Source organism: Rousettus aegyptiacus, unplaced genomic scaffold (assembly GCF_014176215.1).
Source record: "Rousettus aegyptiacus isolate mRouAeg1 unplaced genomic scaffold, mRouAeg1.p scaffold_m13_p_3, whole genome shotgun sequence".
NCBI classification, from domain to species: Eukaryota; Metazoa; Chordata; class Mammalia; order Chiroptera; family Pteropodidae; genus Rousettus; species Rousettus aegyptiacus.
In genome coordinates, this window is record NW_023416306.1 from 29889067 (window position 1) to 29907478 (window position 18412).

Consider the following 18412-nt stretch of genomic DNA (forward strand, 5'->3'; position numbering starts at 1 on the left):
ATCCCCTCAGCCTGCGATCTTCAAGAGGGGTGTCAGAGGATGTCAGAACTGAAAGGGCCTGAGAATACCTCTACCACCTCCCGAGGTTTGCAGATGGGGTCAGAAAGGGGACCAGGCTGCCCAAGATAACACCACAGTTTCGCCTGGGAACTAGGACAAAGTCCAAGGCTGCACCTAAGGAACGTTTCCCTTTCGCGTACCTCGCTGATGTTCTTAATATCCTCTCTGCTCAGACGCTGCCTCACGCTCAAAGAAGGCGTGTCACCCGAGACAACTCTGCCTCCCCTAAAATCCGAGGGGTTCTGCCGCAGACTCGGTCCCCTGACAAGGGCCCGAGGCATGGATTAACCCCCAAAGCTCTTTGACATATGTAGCCTCAATGCGTCTTTGATGTACTATTAAATACCTAATCCTATCAGGAAAAGGAGTGTGTTGGATGGGGGAGGGGCAGGAATGCTTCTGTCTCTAGATAAGAAGAGCCTTGAAAGTCAGGTTGAGACTTTAAGAGACTATTTGGAGGTAGATCCACACTCGACCTCTTACCCCCAGCCACTGTGGGGAATGTTTGAGAGGGTTCACGAGCTACCAGAGCGCTCTCTCATGCTCTTGTTTGTCAGTCTGTCTGTCTCACTTTTCCTTCCTCCCTCTCTCTCGCTCTGTTACTGAATTAATACCTTTTTCCTCTCTCCTACCTTAAAAAAAAGCAAAACCACAGTTAAAATGTTTAAACTCCTTAATATCATTAAATATGTAATGCAGTAAGTGTTTACATTTCCCTTATTGTCTCATAATTTACTTTTTCAATTTTTCAAGTTCCAAACAAAGTCCATATATTGAAGTTGGTTTGTATGTCTTTTAGGTTTCCATATCTAGTCTCTCTTTTAAGTTTACAAAAGAAAAACATGGATTGGTTATGATTGTAATGGCTGAAAAAATGACTGTTAGAAATTTATTACTTGCAGGAAAATTACTGCTTGGCCGTGCTCATGGGAACATGGCTATGTCCATGGGAACATAGGCTGTCACCCATAGGAACATAACATTCTAACAATAAACTTTCTGCTTCTGTACCCCTGCTTATGCACCTGACCTGTGAGTTGACAGGTAGTGAATAGAAGAAAGATAGACCTTTGTGTTTAGACAGAATGAAGAATGAGATTTGGGGCTTAAAAACCTTGTACCTCTACATTTTGATGTTGCTTAATTTGGGGTCTGCGTACCCCTGGCAGACCCAGCTGGCTGAATAAAGAGTGTGTTCCCTATAACTCACTGAGTTCTGGTGGTCTGTGCATCTTTCGGGGGCTGGCGGCAACAACATGATAATCCTTCTAAAACATCTGCTCTGACGACAACCCTCTTGCTTCAAACTCTCTGAGAGGCCACCTCTTTTTTTACTGGATAGAATGATGTACATTTATTTAACATAGTGTCAGAGGTTCTTAGCAATTGGACCCAGTCACCTTTTCCAGCTTCTCCATACCCTCTCTCCACCCCTATCATCATCCATTCAGTATTTCTTACCTTGTTCCAGACCTCTTAGTTGTTTTCGCCCTTCTGTCACAACATGTAGCTCCTCTGCCCAGAATTTCCCAATTCTTGTGGTAACCCACCTCATCTGAGGGAACTAAGATGGTAACTGTGGACTCAACTGTGCCCTGGAAAGACCTGACCAGGAAGAGCGCTCTATGTTAGGTGACTGACACATCTTGCTTTACCTGGGACTGTCCTGGTTTTAAAATTGAAAGTCCATGTCCCAGGAATTTCATTTGTCTCAGGCAAAATGAGATAATTGGTCTCCTTAGCTCTGTGCACCTCGGAAAATGTCCTAAGGGAGGCCTGTAAGGGGTTTTCTGTATGGAAAAATGGAATCATATGGGTAATAGGCATCACTCCCAAGGTAATTTGATAAGTGGATTAATTGCTATAAGCCATGGAGATGGGTCATTAGACTACCGGTTCCCTGTATTAGTTTCCTAGGCTGCTGTAACAAAGAACCACAAACTGGGTGGCTTAAACAGCAGGAATTTATTGTCTCAGAGTTTTTGAAGCCAGAAGTCTGAGATCAAAGTGTTGGCAGTGCTGGTTCCTTTTGAGAGCTGTGAGGGAGAATCTGATTCATTCCTCTTTCCTAGTTTTTGCTGGTTTGCTGGCAATCTTTGGCATTCCTTGACTTATAGACACATCATCTTGATTTCTGCCTTCGTGTTCATACAAAATTCTCCTCGTGCATGTGTACGTGTCTGTCCAAATTTCTGCTTTTTATAAGGACACTAGTCACATTGATTTAGAGGCACACCTTACTCCACTATGACCTCACCATAACTAATTACATCTGCAATAATTTCTACTTCTACATAGGGTCACATTCTGAGATACTGGGGGTTAGGACTTCAATATATAAAGTGGGGAGATTGAGGACACACAATTCAATCCGTAACAGTCCCTAGAGGGAAGACGATCTACCTACCTCCTCAGAAATCATTGACTCTGAAGGAGAGGCTGAAGAAAGAGGAAAAGGATAAAGGACTGGTCAGTTGTAGTTCAAAGCTTCTAAGTCCCCCAATAAGAGGAGTGGCTGAGCTCGCTTCTGCTGACTAATAGAAATGATATCTGAGGTCTTCTGCACAAAGAGAATGCTTGAATGCTTGGAGATCTGTTAGCTAGCTATAGAATCAGAAATGGCTTTATTTCCAGGTAACTCATAACATACAGCAGCCACTGGAGGAGACATCCCCTTTGTGGGGGGATGCAGTGGGGTGACACATGAAAGACAGAAAGTCTTGAAATTACAAGATAAGAAGAGATCTGAGCCTCATTTCCCATGGAGCTCAGGGAAGTGAAACGCCTCATAAAATTCCCCTGTTCTCAGCATGATGTAAGTGCAGAGTGGAAACGGCTACAAATATGACCTATTCCTTTCTTCCCACCTAGAGTGTCACAGAAGAATAGCTGAATGTTTTCTGTGCCCTTCAAGATGGGAAAAGCAGGAGTTGAGAGAGAACTGAGTGCCTGAGGAGGCCTCAATATTAGAAGGAGCGGGCTGTAGTTGTTATTTGCATGGTCTATACAACTGGATGCCAGATGAGAATGTAGGTGCCAACAGAGATTGATGATGACAACTGAGGACCAGATGTCCTGCCTTCTTTCTCAGTTCCAGTTGATGGGTTTGGGGCTCTATATACTCCTCTCAAAACTAAGGAGGGGTTTGAGGGGAGACTTTGACTAAGCTGAAGCCCCACCAAATTGACCGAGATTAAGTTTTAGTCATTCAGGAAGAAGGGGACTTGCAGAGACAGCTAGCTATCCATCAAAGATTTGCGTAACCCTTCGAAATGTTGTTGCATGGAAGCAACTGCCTGGCCAGAGAAAACATTTTCTAACTGCTGTCATGTTCACTGTTCATTTAATAACTGGAGTATGGCTTTAGAGAGCAAAGGATCCCTGTGCCTCGGAGCAGAATCGGTGTATCTGACATCTCTGTTGATCCCTATATTGAGATCTCACAGGAGTAAGAGAAGTCCCACCCCAAGACATCCAACACCAACAGATCATAAAACTTAGCATGTGATCCTCAGCCTGAGATGCTGGTACAATATCCTGCCAGCCTACAGTGAGCCCTCTAAAGACAAGCCTATGATATTTGTTACCATTTTCTACTATCCTTGCCAATTTATATCAGTAATTTTCAAACTTAAAAAATGTAATTTTTATTTTTTAGCAGTGAGATTTTTTTTCAACAAAATCTTACACTGTTCTGATCTACAAAATAGAAGAAAGCTGTGTTTTATTGCTACCTTTAAGTTGAAATTTACAACAATTACTTAGTACAAAGATAATGAATGAGATTTGGATGAACACAAAAACATGAAATCTGTAGTTAAGGATGATAATGTCATCACACCAGCTTCCACTTTATTGCAGTATTTTGTTTTGGTTGCCTGCGGTAGAGAATACTCTGATTCATACAAATGAGTAGGTTGCAAAGTGTCGTGGTTTTTGAAATAGCTCATCTTGAAATCACAGACTATTCTTTATTTAAACGAAGATGGTATCCTGGAAAAGAAGTACTGAGAAATTTCTCTTTTAATATTGACTCATGAAAACTTATATCTATACTGAAACCTGCACACAGGTGTTTATAGCAGCTTTGTTCATAATTGCTAAAACTTGGAAGCAACCAAGATGTTCTTCAGTAGCTAAGTGGATAAATAAACTGTGGTACATCCAGGATATTGAATACTATTCGGCGCTAAAAAGAAATGAGCTATCAAGCCATGAAAAGACATGAAGGAAACTTAAAAAGTATATTACTAAGTGAAAGAAGCCATTCTGAAAAGGTTACATACTATATAACTCAAATTAGGTGACATTCTGAAAAAGGAAAAGTTGCAGAGACAGTAAAAAGATTAGTGGTTGCCAGGCATTGGGGGGAGACAGGGATAAGAGGCCGAGCACAGAGGATTTTTAAGGCAGTGAATCGTACACTATAATGGAGGATACATGTCATTATACATCTGTCCAAACCCATAGAATATACAACACCAAGAGTGAACCCTTATTAAACTATAAACTCTGGGTAATGATGTATCAATGTAGGTTCATTGATTGTTACAAAGGTACCACTCTAGTTCCGGACATTGATAGTGGGAGAAGTTGTGCATGTATGGGGACGGAGGTGTATGGGAAATCTCTGTACTTTCTTCTCGACTTCGTGGTGAATCTAAAACTACTCTTAAAAAATTAAGTTGAGAGTTTTGAGAAACATGGCGGAGTGAGAGACATCCCCTGGTCTCTCCCTTTGAAACAACAATAAACTGAACTTCTAAAACTCAACAAAAAAAAAACACCCAAATTTCACACCAGCACGTCTGAGCATGAGATCTCTTCATAAGAGCTACCCCAGGTAAGAACCCTGGGTGTCAGGCTACGGACTGGAAGAAATAAAGAAACTGTCTGTCTCTTGCAGCTATGGAGCTCCCTGTAGGAGAAGGGGGAGGGGAGAAGGTGTGGCAAGTTCCCTGAACAGTCCTCGGAAATCTGAGAGCTCCACGCAGCCAGCAGCAGGGCCCAGTCATCAGGGCAGAAAGCAGAGAAGCTGGACGGCAGAGAAACAACACTTGCTTTTTATCAACTGTGGCTGCAAAACCGAGACTGAGCTGCACCCTCCAACCCCCAACCCAGAGGGCCCCTCCCCGCATACCCTCTAAGACTGAACACCGCAGAGCCCAAGGGAAATCTGAGCAAATGCTACCAAAAATGTCGATAACTGACATGGAATGAGACTGAGAGTAGTGAGTGCAATTAAATATCTATAAGAAAAAAAAAAAAGCATTTTTATCACTTTATATAAAGCAAGGATCCAAGAGGCTTAGACGCCACATACTGGAAACCAAAAGAAAAGCGCCTTCTTGGCAACAGGCTAAAGAGAGACCTTTATACAATAAATCTTCTTTCTGGAAAAACAGCTGAATATACTTCCATTAATGCCCAGACTTAGAAATAGTCCATTAAACACTATGAGCAACTAAGGTGACGAGGCATCTCAGAAAGAAAGAGAAAAATCTCCCAAAAATAAGCTTACAGGCATAGAAATATGCAACTGAAATGACAGAGAATTCAGGATGGTACTTCTGAAACAACTCAGTGAGTTCTGAAATGAGTCATATCAACAATTTCAGGAATTGAAAAAACAAATAGATGAGCAAAGCAAGGAGATTGAAACCTTCAAAAAGAACAGAATAGATCTTCTGGAGATAAAACACACACACACACACACACACACACACACACACACACACACACACTGAAAGAGTTGAAAAATGAAATAACAAGCTTGGGAAATAGAGTCAACCAAATGGAGGAAAGGATCAGTGACAACGAAGACAGAACTCTAGAAATAAATCATAAGGAAGAGAGAAACTGAAGAATGAACAATAATGAAAGAGAAATACAAGAACTAGTTGATACCGTTAGGAGAGAAAACATAAGAATAATAGGCATTATTGAAGGTGAGGAAAAGGAACAGGAACAAGAAAGCATTTTCAGACAAATAATGGACAAGAATTTCCCAAATCAAAGGAATGAGCTGGAGCTTGGTATTCAAGAAGTCAACAGAACACCCAATTATCTCAACCCAAAAAAGCTTTCACCAAGACACACTGTATTAAAATTATCAAAAATCAATGACAAAGAATTCTCAAGACAACCAAAGAGAAGAAAACAATAACTTCTAAAGGAAAACCTATTAGATTATCCTTGGACTTCTCAGCACAAGCCTTACAAGCCAGAAAGGAGTGAAATCAAATATTCAAACTATTAAGTGAAAGAAACTACCAGCCTAGAATAATGTATCCAGCGAAGCTCTCCTTTGTGTATTAAGGAGAAATTAAGACCTTTCCAGGCATACAAAAATTCAGGGAATTCACTATGAGGCCTGCATTACAGGAAATACTGAAAGGGGTCAGCCCACCTAAAACAAGATAGCAAAAAATACATAATTAGGAGTAAGGTGACTATCAGGCAAACGGAAGCAGAGGAGTGCACTCTTATTAAGAACAGGGCATTGTAAGCTTAAACATTAAGAAGAGAATTGCTATAGCAAGATAGTAATGAACAGTCAGCATACATAGGGACAAGTTAAGATAACAATAACTGAAAAGGGGAATATTCGAAGATCCAAATTCTCAAAGGCAAATGGAGAAAAGGCACGCGCAGAAGAAAATGGACAACCGTATATATAAATATATTACTATCCTTTACATATTCGTAATGGTAACCACATATAGAAGATTCGGAACTGAAGCATATAACGTAAAACAAGAAGAACCAGAGGAAAAACTCACAAAAGCCAACCGAAATAAAGAAAACAGAAACACAAAGACAAGGAAGCAATGGAAACACCAAGCTACCAGAAAGCAAAAGATAAAATGGCTATAAGAAGACCTCATATTTCAATAATCACCCTAAATGTAAATGGACTGAACTCACCAATAAAAAGGCACAGAGTTGCAGATTGGATCAAAAAACAAAACCCAACCATATGCTGGCTCTACGAGTTACATCTCAGCTCCAAAGACAAATACAGACTCAAAGTGAAAGGATGGAAAATGATATTTCGAGCAAATGGCATTCAGAGAAAAGTGGGAGTAGCAGTACTAATATCGAATGAAATAGACTTCAAAATGAAAAAGGTGAAGAAAGATACTGAGGGACACTTCATAATGATAAAGGGAATCATGCACCAAGAAGACATAACATTCAGGGAGCCCTAACATATGTAAAGCAATTAATAACAGAACTAAAGGGAGAAACAGTCCAAAACTCTATTGTAGTAGGGAACCTAAATACCCCACTGTCAGATATAGACAGATCATCCAACCAGAAAATCAATAAGGAAATAACATCCTTAAATGACATATTAGACCAACTGGACATAATCGACATTTACAGAGCCTTCCATCCCAAAACAGCTGCTCATACAGTCTTCTTTAGTGTATATGGAACATTCTCAAGGATTGACCACATACTGGGACACAGAGATAGCCTCAACAAATATAAGAGGGTTGAAATCATACCAACCATATTCTCTGATCATAATGCTTTGAAACTAGAGATCAACTTCAAAAAGAAAGAAATCAGGAAGAACTACAAATACATGGAGATTAAACAACATGCTACAGAAAAATAACTGGGCCAGAGAAGAAATAAAAAGAGAGATCAAGAGATACATAGAAATGAATGATGATGATAGTACAACATATCAAAACTTTTGGGACGTGGCAAAAGTGGACATAAGAGGAAAGTTCATCTCATTACAGGCCTATCTCCCAAAACAAGAATGAGCCCAAATATACAACCTTACGCTTCATCTTAAAAATCTAGAAAAAGAACAAATGAAGTCTAAATTCAGCAGAAGGAAGAAATAATCAAAATTAGAGCAGAAATAAATGAAATTGAAAACAAAAAAAATAGAAAAAATAAATGCAACAAAAAGCTGGTTCTTTGAGAAGTTTAATAAAATTGACATATCTCTGGCTAGACTCAGTAAAGAAAAAAGAGAAAGGACACAAATAAAGAAAATGAAGGATGAAAGAGGGGAAATTACGACAGACACTGCAGAAATACAACGGGTCATATGAGAATACTATGAAAAAGTATATAACGCCAAATTTAATAATAGAAGAAATGGACCAGTACTTAGGAAAATACAACCTTCCTAGACCAAATCAAGAAGAATTGGAAAATCTAAATAGATTGATCAGCAGTATGGAAATTGAAACAATTATCAAAAATCTACCAAAAAGTAAAAGTCCAGGACCAGATAGCTTCACCAGTTAATTCTATCAATCATTCAAAGAAGGTTTAATACCTATTCTCCTCAAACTCTTTCAAAAAATCGAAGAGGAGGCATTACTTCCTAACTCATTTCATGAGGCCAGTATCACCCTGATACCAAAACCTGGTAAAGATAACACAATAAAAGAAAACTATGGACCAGTATCTCTCATGACCACAGATGCAAAAATCCTAAATAAGATACTAGCAAACCAAATACAGCAACATATTAAAAAGATCATACACCACGATCAAGTGGGCCTCATCCCAGGGTCACAGGGATGGTTCAACATATGTAAATCAATTAATGTGATACACCACATAAACAAATTAAAAAATAAGAATCACATGATCATATAAATAGATGCAGAAAAAGCCTTTGACAAGCTAGAACATCCATTTATGATCAAAACATTTAGCAAAATTGGTATAGATGGAAAGTACCCTAACAAAATAAAAGCCATACATGAAAAACCCTCAGCCAACATTATACTGAATGGTGAAAAACTAAAAACCTTCCCTCTAAGATCAGGAACAAGGCAAGCCTGTCCACTATCACCACTGTTATTCAATATAACACTGGAGGTTTTAACAAGTGCAATCAGACAAGAGAAAGATATAAAAGGCATCCAAACAGGAACGAAGAAGTCAAACTGTCACTATTTGTGGATGACATGATTCTCTATATAGAAAACCCCAAGGACTCCGCAAGAACACTAATAGAAACAATAAGCAAATACAGTAAAGTTTCTGGATACAAAATCAATGTTCAAAAATCCATAGCATTCCTATACTCTAATAATGAAGTGTCAGAAAAATAAGTGAAAAAAATTATTTTTGCAATTACAACAAAAAGAATAAAATATCTAGGGATAAATCTAACAAAATATGTGAAGAATCTATATAATGAAAACTATAAGACTCTATTAAAAAAAATTGAAGAAGATACAAAGAAATGACAAGAGATTCTGTGTTCTTGGATTGGAAGAATCAACATAGTTAAAATGACCTTAATACCTAAAGCACTCAATTCCCATCAAAATCCCATAAGCATTTTTTAAAGAAATAGAACAAAAAATCATCAGATTTGTATGGAAGCACAAAAGACCTCAAAATCGCCAAAGCCGTCCTGAGAAAAAAGAATGAGGCTGGAGGCATCATTATGCCCGACTTTAAATTATACTACCAAGTAACAATAATCAAAACTGCATGGTATTGGCAGAAAAACAGACACACAGACCAGTGGAACAGAATCAAAAGTCCAGAAATAAACCCATGTTTATATGGGCAAAGAATTTTCGACAAAAAAAGCCAAAAACATACAGTAGAGAAAGGAAAGCCTCTTCAATAAATGGTGCTGGGAAAACTAGAAAGCCACCTACAAAATAATGGAACTAGACTGTTGTCTATCATCACACACCAACATTAACTCAAAATAGGTTAAGGACCTGACTATAAGACCTGAAACAATAAAGTGTACAGAAGAAAACATAGGAACTAAACTCATGGACCTTGAACTTAAAGAGGATTTTATAAATTTGACCTCAAAGGCAAGGGAAGTAAAAGCAAAAGTAAGTGAATGGGACTACATCAAACTAAAAAGCTTCTGCACAGCAAAGGGAATCATTAACAAGGCAAAAGCACAACCATTCGAATGGGAAAATATATTTGCAAGCAACACTTCCGATAAGGGCCTAATATCCAAAATACAAAGAACTCATACAACTCAATAACAACAAAAATACAAATGATCCAATCGAAAAATGGACAGAAGACCTGAACAGACACTTCTCCCTTGAGGGCATACAAATGGCCAACAAATATTTGAAAAGATGCTCAACATTGCTAAATTTACCATCTCACACCTGTTAGAGTAGCTATAATCAACAGGACAAGTAATAACAAATGTTAGAGAGGATGTGTAGAAAAAGGAACCCTCATACACTGCTGGTGGGACTGCAAATTGCTACAGCCATTATGAAAAACAGTATGCAGGTTCCTCAGAAAACTAAGAATTGATCTACCATATGATCCGGCAATCCCTCTACTGGGGGATTACTTCAAAGACTTGAAAACTCATATCCAAGAAGATATTTTCACACCAATATTCATAGTAGCATTATTCACAGTGGCCAGGACATGGAAGCAACCGAAGTGTCCTACGATAGATGATTAGCTAAAGAAGCTGTGGTGTGTATACACACACACACACACACACACACACACACACAATGGAATATTACTCAGCCATAAAAAGAGGTGAAATACTGCCATTTGTGACAACATGGATGGACTTTGAGATAATCATGCTAAGTGAAATAAGCCAGACAGAAAAAGTCGAAAATCACATGATATCACTTATATGTGGGATATAAACCTAAAAGCAACAAGTGAACAGGACAAACAGAGACTCATGGACATGGACTATAGGCTAGTGGTTACCAGAGGGGAGGGGTGGGAAGGTAGACGGGGTAAAGGGGGTCAAATATGTGGTGACAGAAAGAAATCTAACTATGGGAGGTGAACACACAGTGTAAATACATATGTATGCCTTACCGTTAAAATGTACAGATGCGACTTCTTGGATTTCATTAGCCAATGTCACCAAAAAAAATTAATTAAAAAAAAAAACAATTCTGAAGAAATACGCACTAATGGGTGCCAAATATATATATAGTAGAATGATTTCTCTGTTGTGGTAGTGAAAATCGGAAACCTAAATGCCCATCGATAAATTATTTCTTGTTAAAAAAATATTTTTAAAAGAATAAAAAGTATAAAAAACTAAATTTTGGGTTCCTATTTCTGAAACAAACAGAAAAACTAAGTTCATTAATTAAAAAGTGCCAGTTAGACATTAAGGATTAGAAAAAATGCTGATTCGCTAATAAAGTTGTATAACTGCTTAAATTTCTTATCATAATTGCAAAGTCAGAGAATCAACACTCCATAATATGGTTAATCCCAATATCATGTATAATGTGACCTTATTACTGTGTATCTAATTACATGTTCACTTGTTATTGTGCAATTGGTTACAGCATCATGACGGAAACATGCACCAAACAGATGATTCTGAGCCCCACCTGACACTTAACTGAGAACAGTGCACATGTGTACTCTCTGGTACAATTTGACATAAGCAGATGTGCATAGGCTTGGATTAAAGAAAAGTTCAGTGCAGAACTACACTTTTTCTAATCAAGGACACATTTAAAGAAGATAAAATAAAGGCATGGAAATGGCAGGAAAAATTTATTCTGAGGTCTATTCAAAAGGCAGTCAGTTCAACGGCACACGTAGTAATGCGGTAGTGGCCTCTAAAGTGTCAAAAATAAAAATATAACAAGTTTGCATGGGTCTGCTGTCTTACCACCTATTAAAAGTTAGTTAGAATATATATATTAAACTTAAATCAAATACTTGTGGAACCTAAGAACTCTATTTGGGAACAGTTTGATTCTGGTTTGATCAGACTATATTACTTAAGAGTTTTGTACTTTCGAACATGTCTGTTTTAACTCTGATACCCTCTTTTTCTTTTAAATAATGAAGCACATTTTCTTCTACAGCTGGGATAAATATGTCATTCTGTCCTTTTCTAGCTTTTTGTGATTATGATGGTGTTTTATGTTTAATTCTAATCCATCTGAAGTTTATGGCAGTGTATGGTGTGATATATGGATCAAAGGCAAAGTTTCATTCAATTGAATGCTGTTGCTGTTCCACTATTTATTAAGAGGTGGTTCCTTCTTCGTGCTATTGATTTTGATCTGATATACATGTATTAAATTCTTATACTTGGAAGTAATTTTCTGGTATCTCTGATAGCGTTGATTTTACAAAACTTTTTAAAAAGTGATATATAATTCAATAGTTGTTATTTCATAATAAGTTCAAATCTGGTAGGAAGAATTTAATATTTTTACCTTCAAAAGACCCTTGTAATGTTCAATCGTTCTTCACTAGCAATTTGTGTAGTTCATAGAGTCTTTTGGGAGATTTTAAACCCTAAATAACTATGTTTCTAAGCCCAGGTTTCCTACTACCCTTACCTCAGATATAATGAAATTCAAATCTTTGGGGTAGAGCCCAAGAGTGTTCATATTTAAAAAGTTCTTCTGTTTGTTACAATTCGAATGCTTCCACCTTAAATGTTGAGGTCATTTTCATTGTAGTATTTCTGCTTCCAAGCCCCTGGTCAATCACTCTGCCTCCCTTCATACTCCCATAACACTTAAAATTTTTTCCTTGACTCAGTCTGTCATGTCTGGAATTCTGTTTGTTCCCAATTCTTTGAGACTTATTATTACTCTAAGGGCTATTATTCCTGTTTTTTTTTTCCTTCTTTATATTGATGGTACATAAAAATATAATTGATTTTTAGGAAGTTATTTCTATCTCCTTAACTTTTCTGAACTCATATTACTGCTAATAGTTTTCTAGTTAAGTTTTAGAAATACAGAATTGTGTTTTCTGAAAATTTTGACATGTATTTCTTCCTCTGTTATATTTGTGCCTCTTATTTTTCACTTGACTACATTTTTGTATCTATTTGCACTTGTGCATTTTAGAGCTATTAGAAATAGGAATGCATGCTTTTTGGTCTAGTATGTAAGTTTTTGGAAGTCACCACCATACCAGCAAGTAAAAAGGTGATCACATTGATAAATCAACAAATCTTCTTAGATTCGTAAGAGAAGTGAGATCACAGTGCAAATTGCTGCTCCCACCATGGAGAGACCCACCTGGGTTGCTAATGTCAGAGGACTTGGCACACTTTGAGAGATTTCCACACAGGAGTTGCTTCCCTGTCTCTTCCTTCAGTCCCTCGGCCCTGGTCCCAAGTCTTCTAGGGCCTGCTGCTCAAAGTGTGGCCGGCAGAACTTGTCAGAGATGTAGAATCTCAGACCCCACTTCAGAGTTACTGAATCCAAATCGGCATTATCACAACCCCTCCCCGCCACCCCCACCTCCCCCCTCCACCCCCCGCCCCGCCCCAGTGACTCATAAAGTTTGAGAAGCTCTGATCTCAGGAGTTTGAAGAAACGTCCACCAGATGGCGGGTGTGTAGCAGGTACTGGTAGAGCCATAATCAACCACCAGTCTCCTTCAAGCAGTGCTCTAAGTGGCATTAGAAGTTTGGAGCTGTTGCTCAGGCCGTGTGGAGGGTGTGATGGGAACGTGAGACCAGAGGAGACCTTTAATAAATGAGTGGCAGGTTGTGGCATGTGAGCCATGAATTGTCCCTCTTTGGGTTTTCTCCAGGTGTTTGCACATGCATTGCCTATTGAGAGGGAAGGGGTCATACACTCTCATCTTACAGATGAGGAAACTAAGGCCCAGAAAGGCAAAGAAACTTAGCCAAGTGCTAAGCAGGAGCAAATGGTGATGGAGGCATAATTGGAAGGCAGGTCTCTGGGTTCCTAGCTTAGGCTGAGAGCACTTCTAGAGGTACAGAGGGGAGTGACTCAGTCTATGCTGATCTGAGCAGCCTGCCTACCCTACTCTCGATCCTCTCCCCCACCCATTTCTCTTTGAATAGCTATCTTATTTTCTTTGGGAATGCTGGAAGCAGCTTTTCTAATAATTAAATTTGGGCTTTCCATAATACACAGGGTCCTAGACTTCACCCCCAAGGGAACAAAGCATGAGGTGTAATTGGAAACAAACAGGACCTGTTGTGGTCCCCAGAGGATTCCCTGGGAATCTTGATGGTCCCCGCATCTACAGCCAGTATTAGCTGTGAGCCATTTGACTCTTTCATCAACTTTCATCCTAAGCTATTTTGTTTTGCTCTTTTCATTGTAAGGATTAAGATTCACTTGTGCAAAGTCAAGTAAATTTTTTTCCTCTTATTTTTTTTCCCAAATAACAATTCATTTGGATTAATTAGGGAAATTACATAGAATTCAAGAACAGAAGTCTTAATAGAATTGAGGCTAAGTGAGCCTGAATTATGTGTGCTCAACTATAAGGAAATTTTAAAAATATTTTTTGGGAAGCAAAAATTATTATTATTATTATTATTATTTTCATTTCTACTCTGTTATTAATCATTAGTAAGACTTGCTCTAACCACATTATTAACACAGCAAGTAATATTTTATCTCAATCGCTAAGAGGCATTCCATCCTCTTGGGAATTTTCCGGAGTCAGGGCCTCCACAACTTTTAGCCAGTACAAAGTATTCTACTCAAAAGTAGCAGAATATTCTTTTCAAGCATACATGGAACTTTCTCCAGGATAGATCACATACTAGATCACAAGACAAGTCTTAACAAATTTAAGTATGAATGAAATCCTATCAGTTATTTTTTCTAACCACAATGGAATGAAACTAGAAAAACAGCAGAAGGAAAAATGGAAAATTCACAAGTATGTAGAAGCTGAACAACACACTCATGAACAACTATTGGGTCCAAGAAGAAATAAAAAGGAAATTAGAAAATACCTCGAGACAAAGAAAAACAAAACAAAATATGCCAAAACTTATGGGAGGCAGCACGAACAGCACAAAAAGACATGTAGGAGGATGTTGGCTGTGCTAAGCACCAACTGGTCCCCAGAGATACTAGAAACTGAGTATTTTGGTTAACTACAGAGAAGTATAAGGAATTGGATGCTCTTTCGAGTTGTTTTTAAAACTTTATGGTGTAAGTGATAAATTTAGATGAAACAGCACAAGAGGAGAACTTTCTATGTGTAAATGGCTAAAGGGAAGGCTAGATGAACCTATGACTGTGATATGAACTATGTAGAAGAAAAGGTGTATCTGAAATTCCGTAACAAACAAGACTCATGGTAAATACAGAATGAAGGATGGAAGATGATTGTTGGCCTTTCTATAACGATATTTACGTAAGTGGAAGAAAGAGGCTGGAGTTGGCTGGGTGAAGAAAAAGGGATGAAGACAATGGCCTCACATCAGAGATTTCTTATTCTGACAGCTATAACTGTTGTGTTGATGATAATGATCTCATGTAATCTTTGACTAATCAGAGCTAGATTAAAACTTCCTCAGCTTTGACTAAGCAGAACTAGATTAAAACTCACTTGGCCACAGGTTATACAAATGTACTGGGATAGAAATTAAAAAAACCAAGGGGAAGCAATTTAAAATCTTTTTCTCAGTTATAACAATGGTTAATATGCAGTGCAGTGCCAATGGGTTCTTTTTGTAGAAAGGAAATATTTGAAAGCATTTTTGGACACTAGTTTATTAGGCATGGTTGCTAGAGGTTTTACTTTATTAATGTATTCTTTTCATAGCAGGGAGTCAAAAATGGAAAATGACTGATTGGAAAAAAGGTTTGTGTACAGGAAATAACTGGGTTATGTCAGTAAGTTATAGAAGAAAGTTTAAATCCGGTAGCCACAAATCAATGCATTGTTATCAATCTTTTTCCATCCTAATTATAAAATCACATAGAGACATGCATACTGGCACATACATATATACACCATTCTTAAAAGAGATGCCATTTTCAATATGAAGATTTTTTTCTGATATTGTAGATAATACAATTACATATGGATTCCAAACTTCTATGTTTATTCAATTTAAATAGGTTCTAAATATATACACTTAATACAGCAATAGAATACAACTTTGGAGGCAACTATCAACCAGTAGGGGAAGGGAGCTGATTTAACATGGGAATGAGGAAATAGAAGAGGGAGGAAAGAAAATGAGAAAACAACCTGATATATACAAATAATAGTTAAAGGACCACAGTTGGGTAATAACTGACTTTTACAAATACAAACTGAAGTGGATTAAAAATAATTGCTGTAATACAGTAAATTTCGCTTCTATTTCAATACGTTTCTTGAGCGTAAGAGAAAGTCATGGACTTAGAGCTCTGGGAGCTAAACTGGTCCCTCCTGTGCCGATCCCACCTGTGCACAGATGGTAGGGAGTAACTGTTACTACTGGCCTCTTATTTGTTGTGGAATTGAGAATGATTTTTGCATTTGCTTCCTCACGATCTTTTGGGAGTTCCATCACAATGCGGGCATATTCATGGAGTGTGCGCTGGGTGTAACTGCCATCCCTGTGTCATGTCGGTTGCATGGACGAAAGTTTGGGAGCTTCTGGCACTCAGTCATGCAGCCCTCTCCTGACACTGCAGTGAGGTGGCGTGTTTGCCTCTGAGCTTCTCTGCAGTGACATAAAGTGGAGACTATGGTGAATGGCAAGAGTATTTGTGTCCATTAGATCAAAACAAGGCAGCTACTCAAGATAAGTCATGCTGTTTCTAGTGCTAATATGTAAGTAAAATTCCTGCCATGGTGCTAATATTACTACTATATGTTGAGGCGGGTGACATTTTTCAGTTGATCCCTAGATCGGATAAATCAAAGGTCTCTGGGATAACAGCAAAGCAGAAGAGAAAAAAGCAGCTGTTCTATATAGGGAACAACAATATACTCTAAAGTCCCAACACCACTAAAATTTTTGTTTGTTTGCTTCTTCTATAAATCTTTATAGATAGTCATCGAATTCTGCTATCAGAGGATTTAAGATCTGGGTGACAAAATATAGCTATGATATGATACAGTATGGCTTTGTATAAAGCCAACAAACTAATTAGCAGTACCAGAAATGTAAAGGCTCTTTCCACTGACAGCCCAAGGACCTCCCTGGGTTACTATTTTCCCATAAGTACAATGAGTTTAGAGGTCTTGCATCTGGCAGTCTGGAAATCTGTGACGGTCATTCAGTTAGGTGTTACCAATGTACCAGGTTCTTCACAGCAGCCTTCACGTCCTTGTTCCTCAGGCTATAGATGATGGGGTTGAGCATGGGGGTCACCACCCCATAGAAGAGGGAGATGAGCTTGTCTGAAAGGTCCTGTTTGTCTGCCCCCTGTGGGTCCTTGGATTTGGGCTTCCCATACATAAAGAGGATGGTCCCATAGAAGACGACCACAACTGTAAGGTGGGCAGAGCAGGTGGAGAAGGCCTTTTTCCTCCCCTCAGCTGAGGGGATTCTCAGGATGGTAGCAATGATGAACACATAGGAGACAAAAATAAACAGCACTGGGATTGCAAGGAAAAGTATGTTGGCCACAGCCATGCTGATCACATTAATGGAGATGTCAGCACAGGCCAACTTTAGGACAGCCAAAATCTCACAGGTGAAGTGGTTGATGACATTGTCCCCACAGAAGGGCAGCCTCATGGCCTGGGATGTCTGAACTACAGAGTTGGTGATACCAGCTGCCCAGGAGCCAGTAGCCATGGGCACATAGGCAGACTTGCTCATGACCACGGGGTACCTCAGGGGGTTACAGATGGCCACGTAGCGATCAAACGCCATCATGCTCAGGAGCACACACTCTGTGGCTCCCATTGCAAAAGAGAGGAACATCTGCCCAAAACAGGCTGACAAGGAGATGGTTTTTCTGGGGGTCAGGAAGCTGTCAAGAATGAGGGGGACTGAGGAGGTTGTGTAGCAGATGTCCAGGAAGGAGAGATTCCCCAGGAAGAAGTACATGGGCGTGTGCAGGCGGGAGTCAAGGATGGTCACCAGGATGAGGACCCCATTGCCCAGGAGGATCACCAGGTACATCAGCAAGATGAGCACAAAGAACATTTTCTCTAGCCTTGGGTGGGCTGAGAGGCCCAGGAGAATGAACCCTACCACGGTGGATGTCTGATTGGACCTGTCCATGTTGCATCTACTCTGTCACCTGCAGGAACTGAGAAGGTCAACCTCAGCATTCTCTGACTCCAAAGGTGCCTGGGCAACCAGGCAAAAGTCTCCACCCTACTGAGCAACTGAAGAATAGCTCTGACAATTCGGTCATTTCTATAGAATTCTAGGAAAAATATAGCAGAGATCAATATTTAACTTCTGCTTCCAGTAAGAACAAACAAATTAATTTGAACTAACTCTCCTGCAGTTGGCAATTAGTAAAACTGAATGAACTGTATGAATCATCTGTCTCAAGCATTGGCAAGGTAATGAGACAACAAGGAATCATAAAGTTATAATTCTGGGATAAAATAGGAATTCAGAAAAGTAAGACAAGCATTTGCGGCTGTGTTTCAGCTGGGGCAATTGCAGTTT

At 38.9% G+C, this 18412-nt stretch overlaps 1 protein-coding gene across 1 annotated transcript; it reads right to left on the minus strand.

Annotated features, from left to right (window-relative positions):
* Nucleotides 1-16134: 16134 nt before the first annotated feature.
* Nucleotides 16135-18128, minus strand: LOC107502740 (olfactory receptor 13C7-like). The gene has a single exon (XM_016130201.2). The coding sequence runs from the start codon at nt 18011-18013 to the stop codon at nt 17069-17071; it is 945 nt and encodes a 314-aa protein (XP_015985687.2). The 5' UTR covers nt 18014-18128; the 3' UTR covers nt 16135-17068.
* Between the last annotated feature and the right edge of the window lie 284 nt (nt 18129-18412).

What these genes read in the sequence shown, in the direction of transcription:
- LOC107502740 (XM_016130201.2), bottom strand. Translation starts at nt 18,013, where the DNA reads ATGGACAGGTCCAATCAGACATCCACCGTGGTAGGGTTCATTCTCCTG.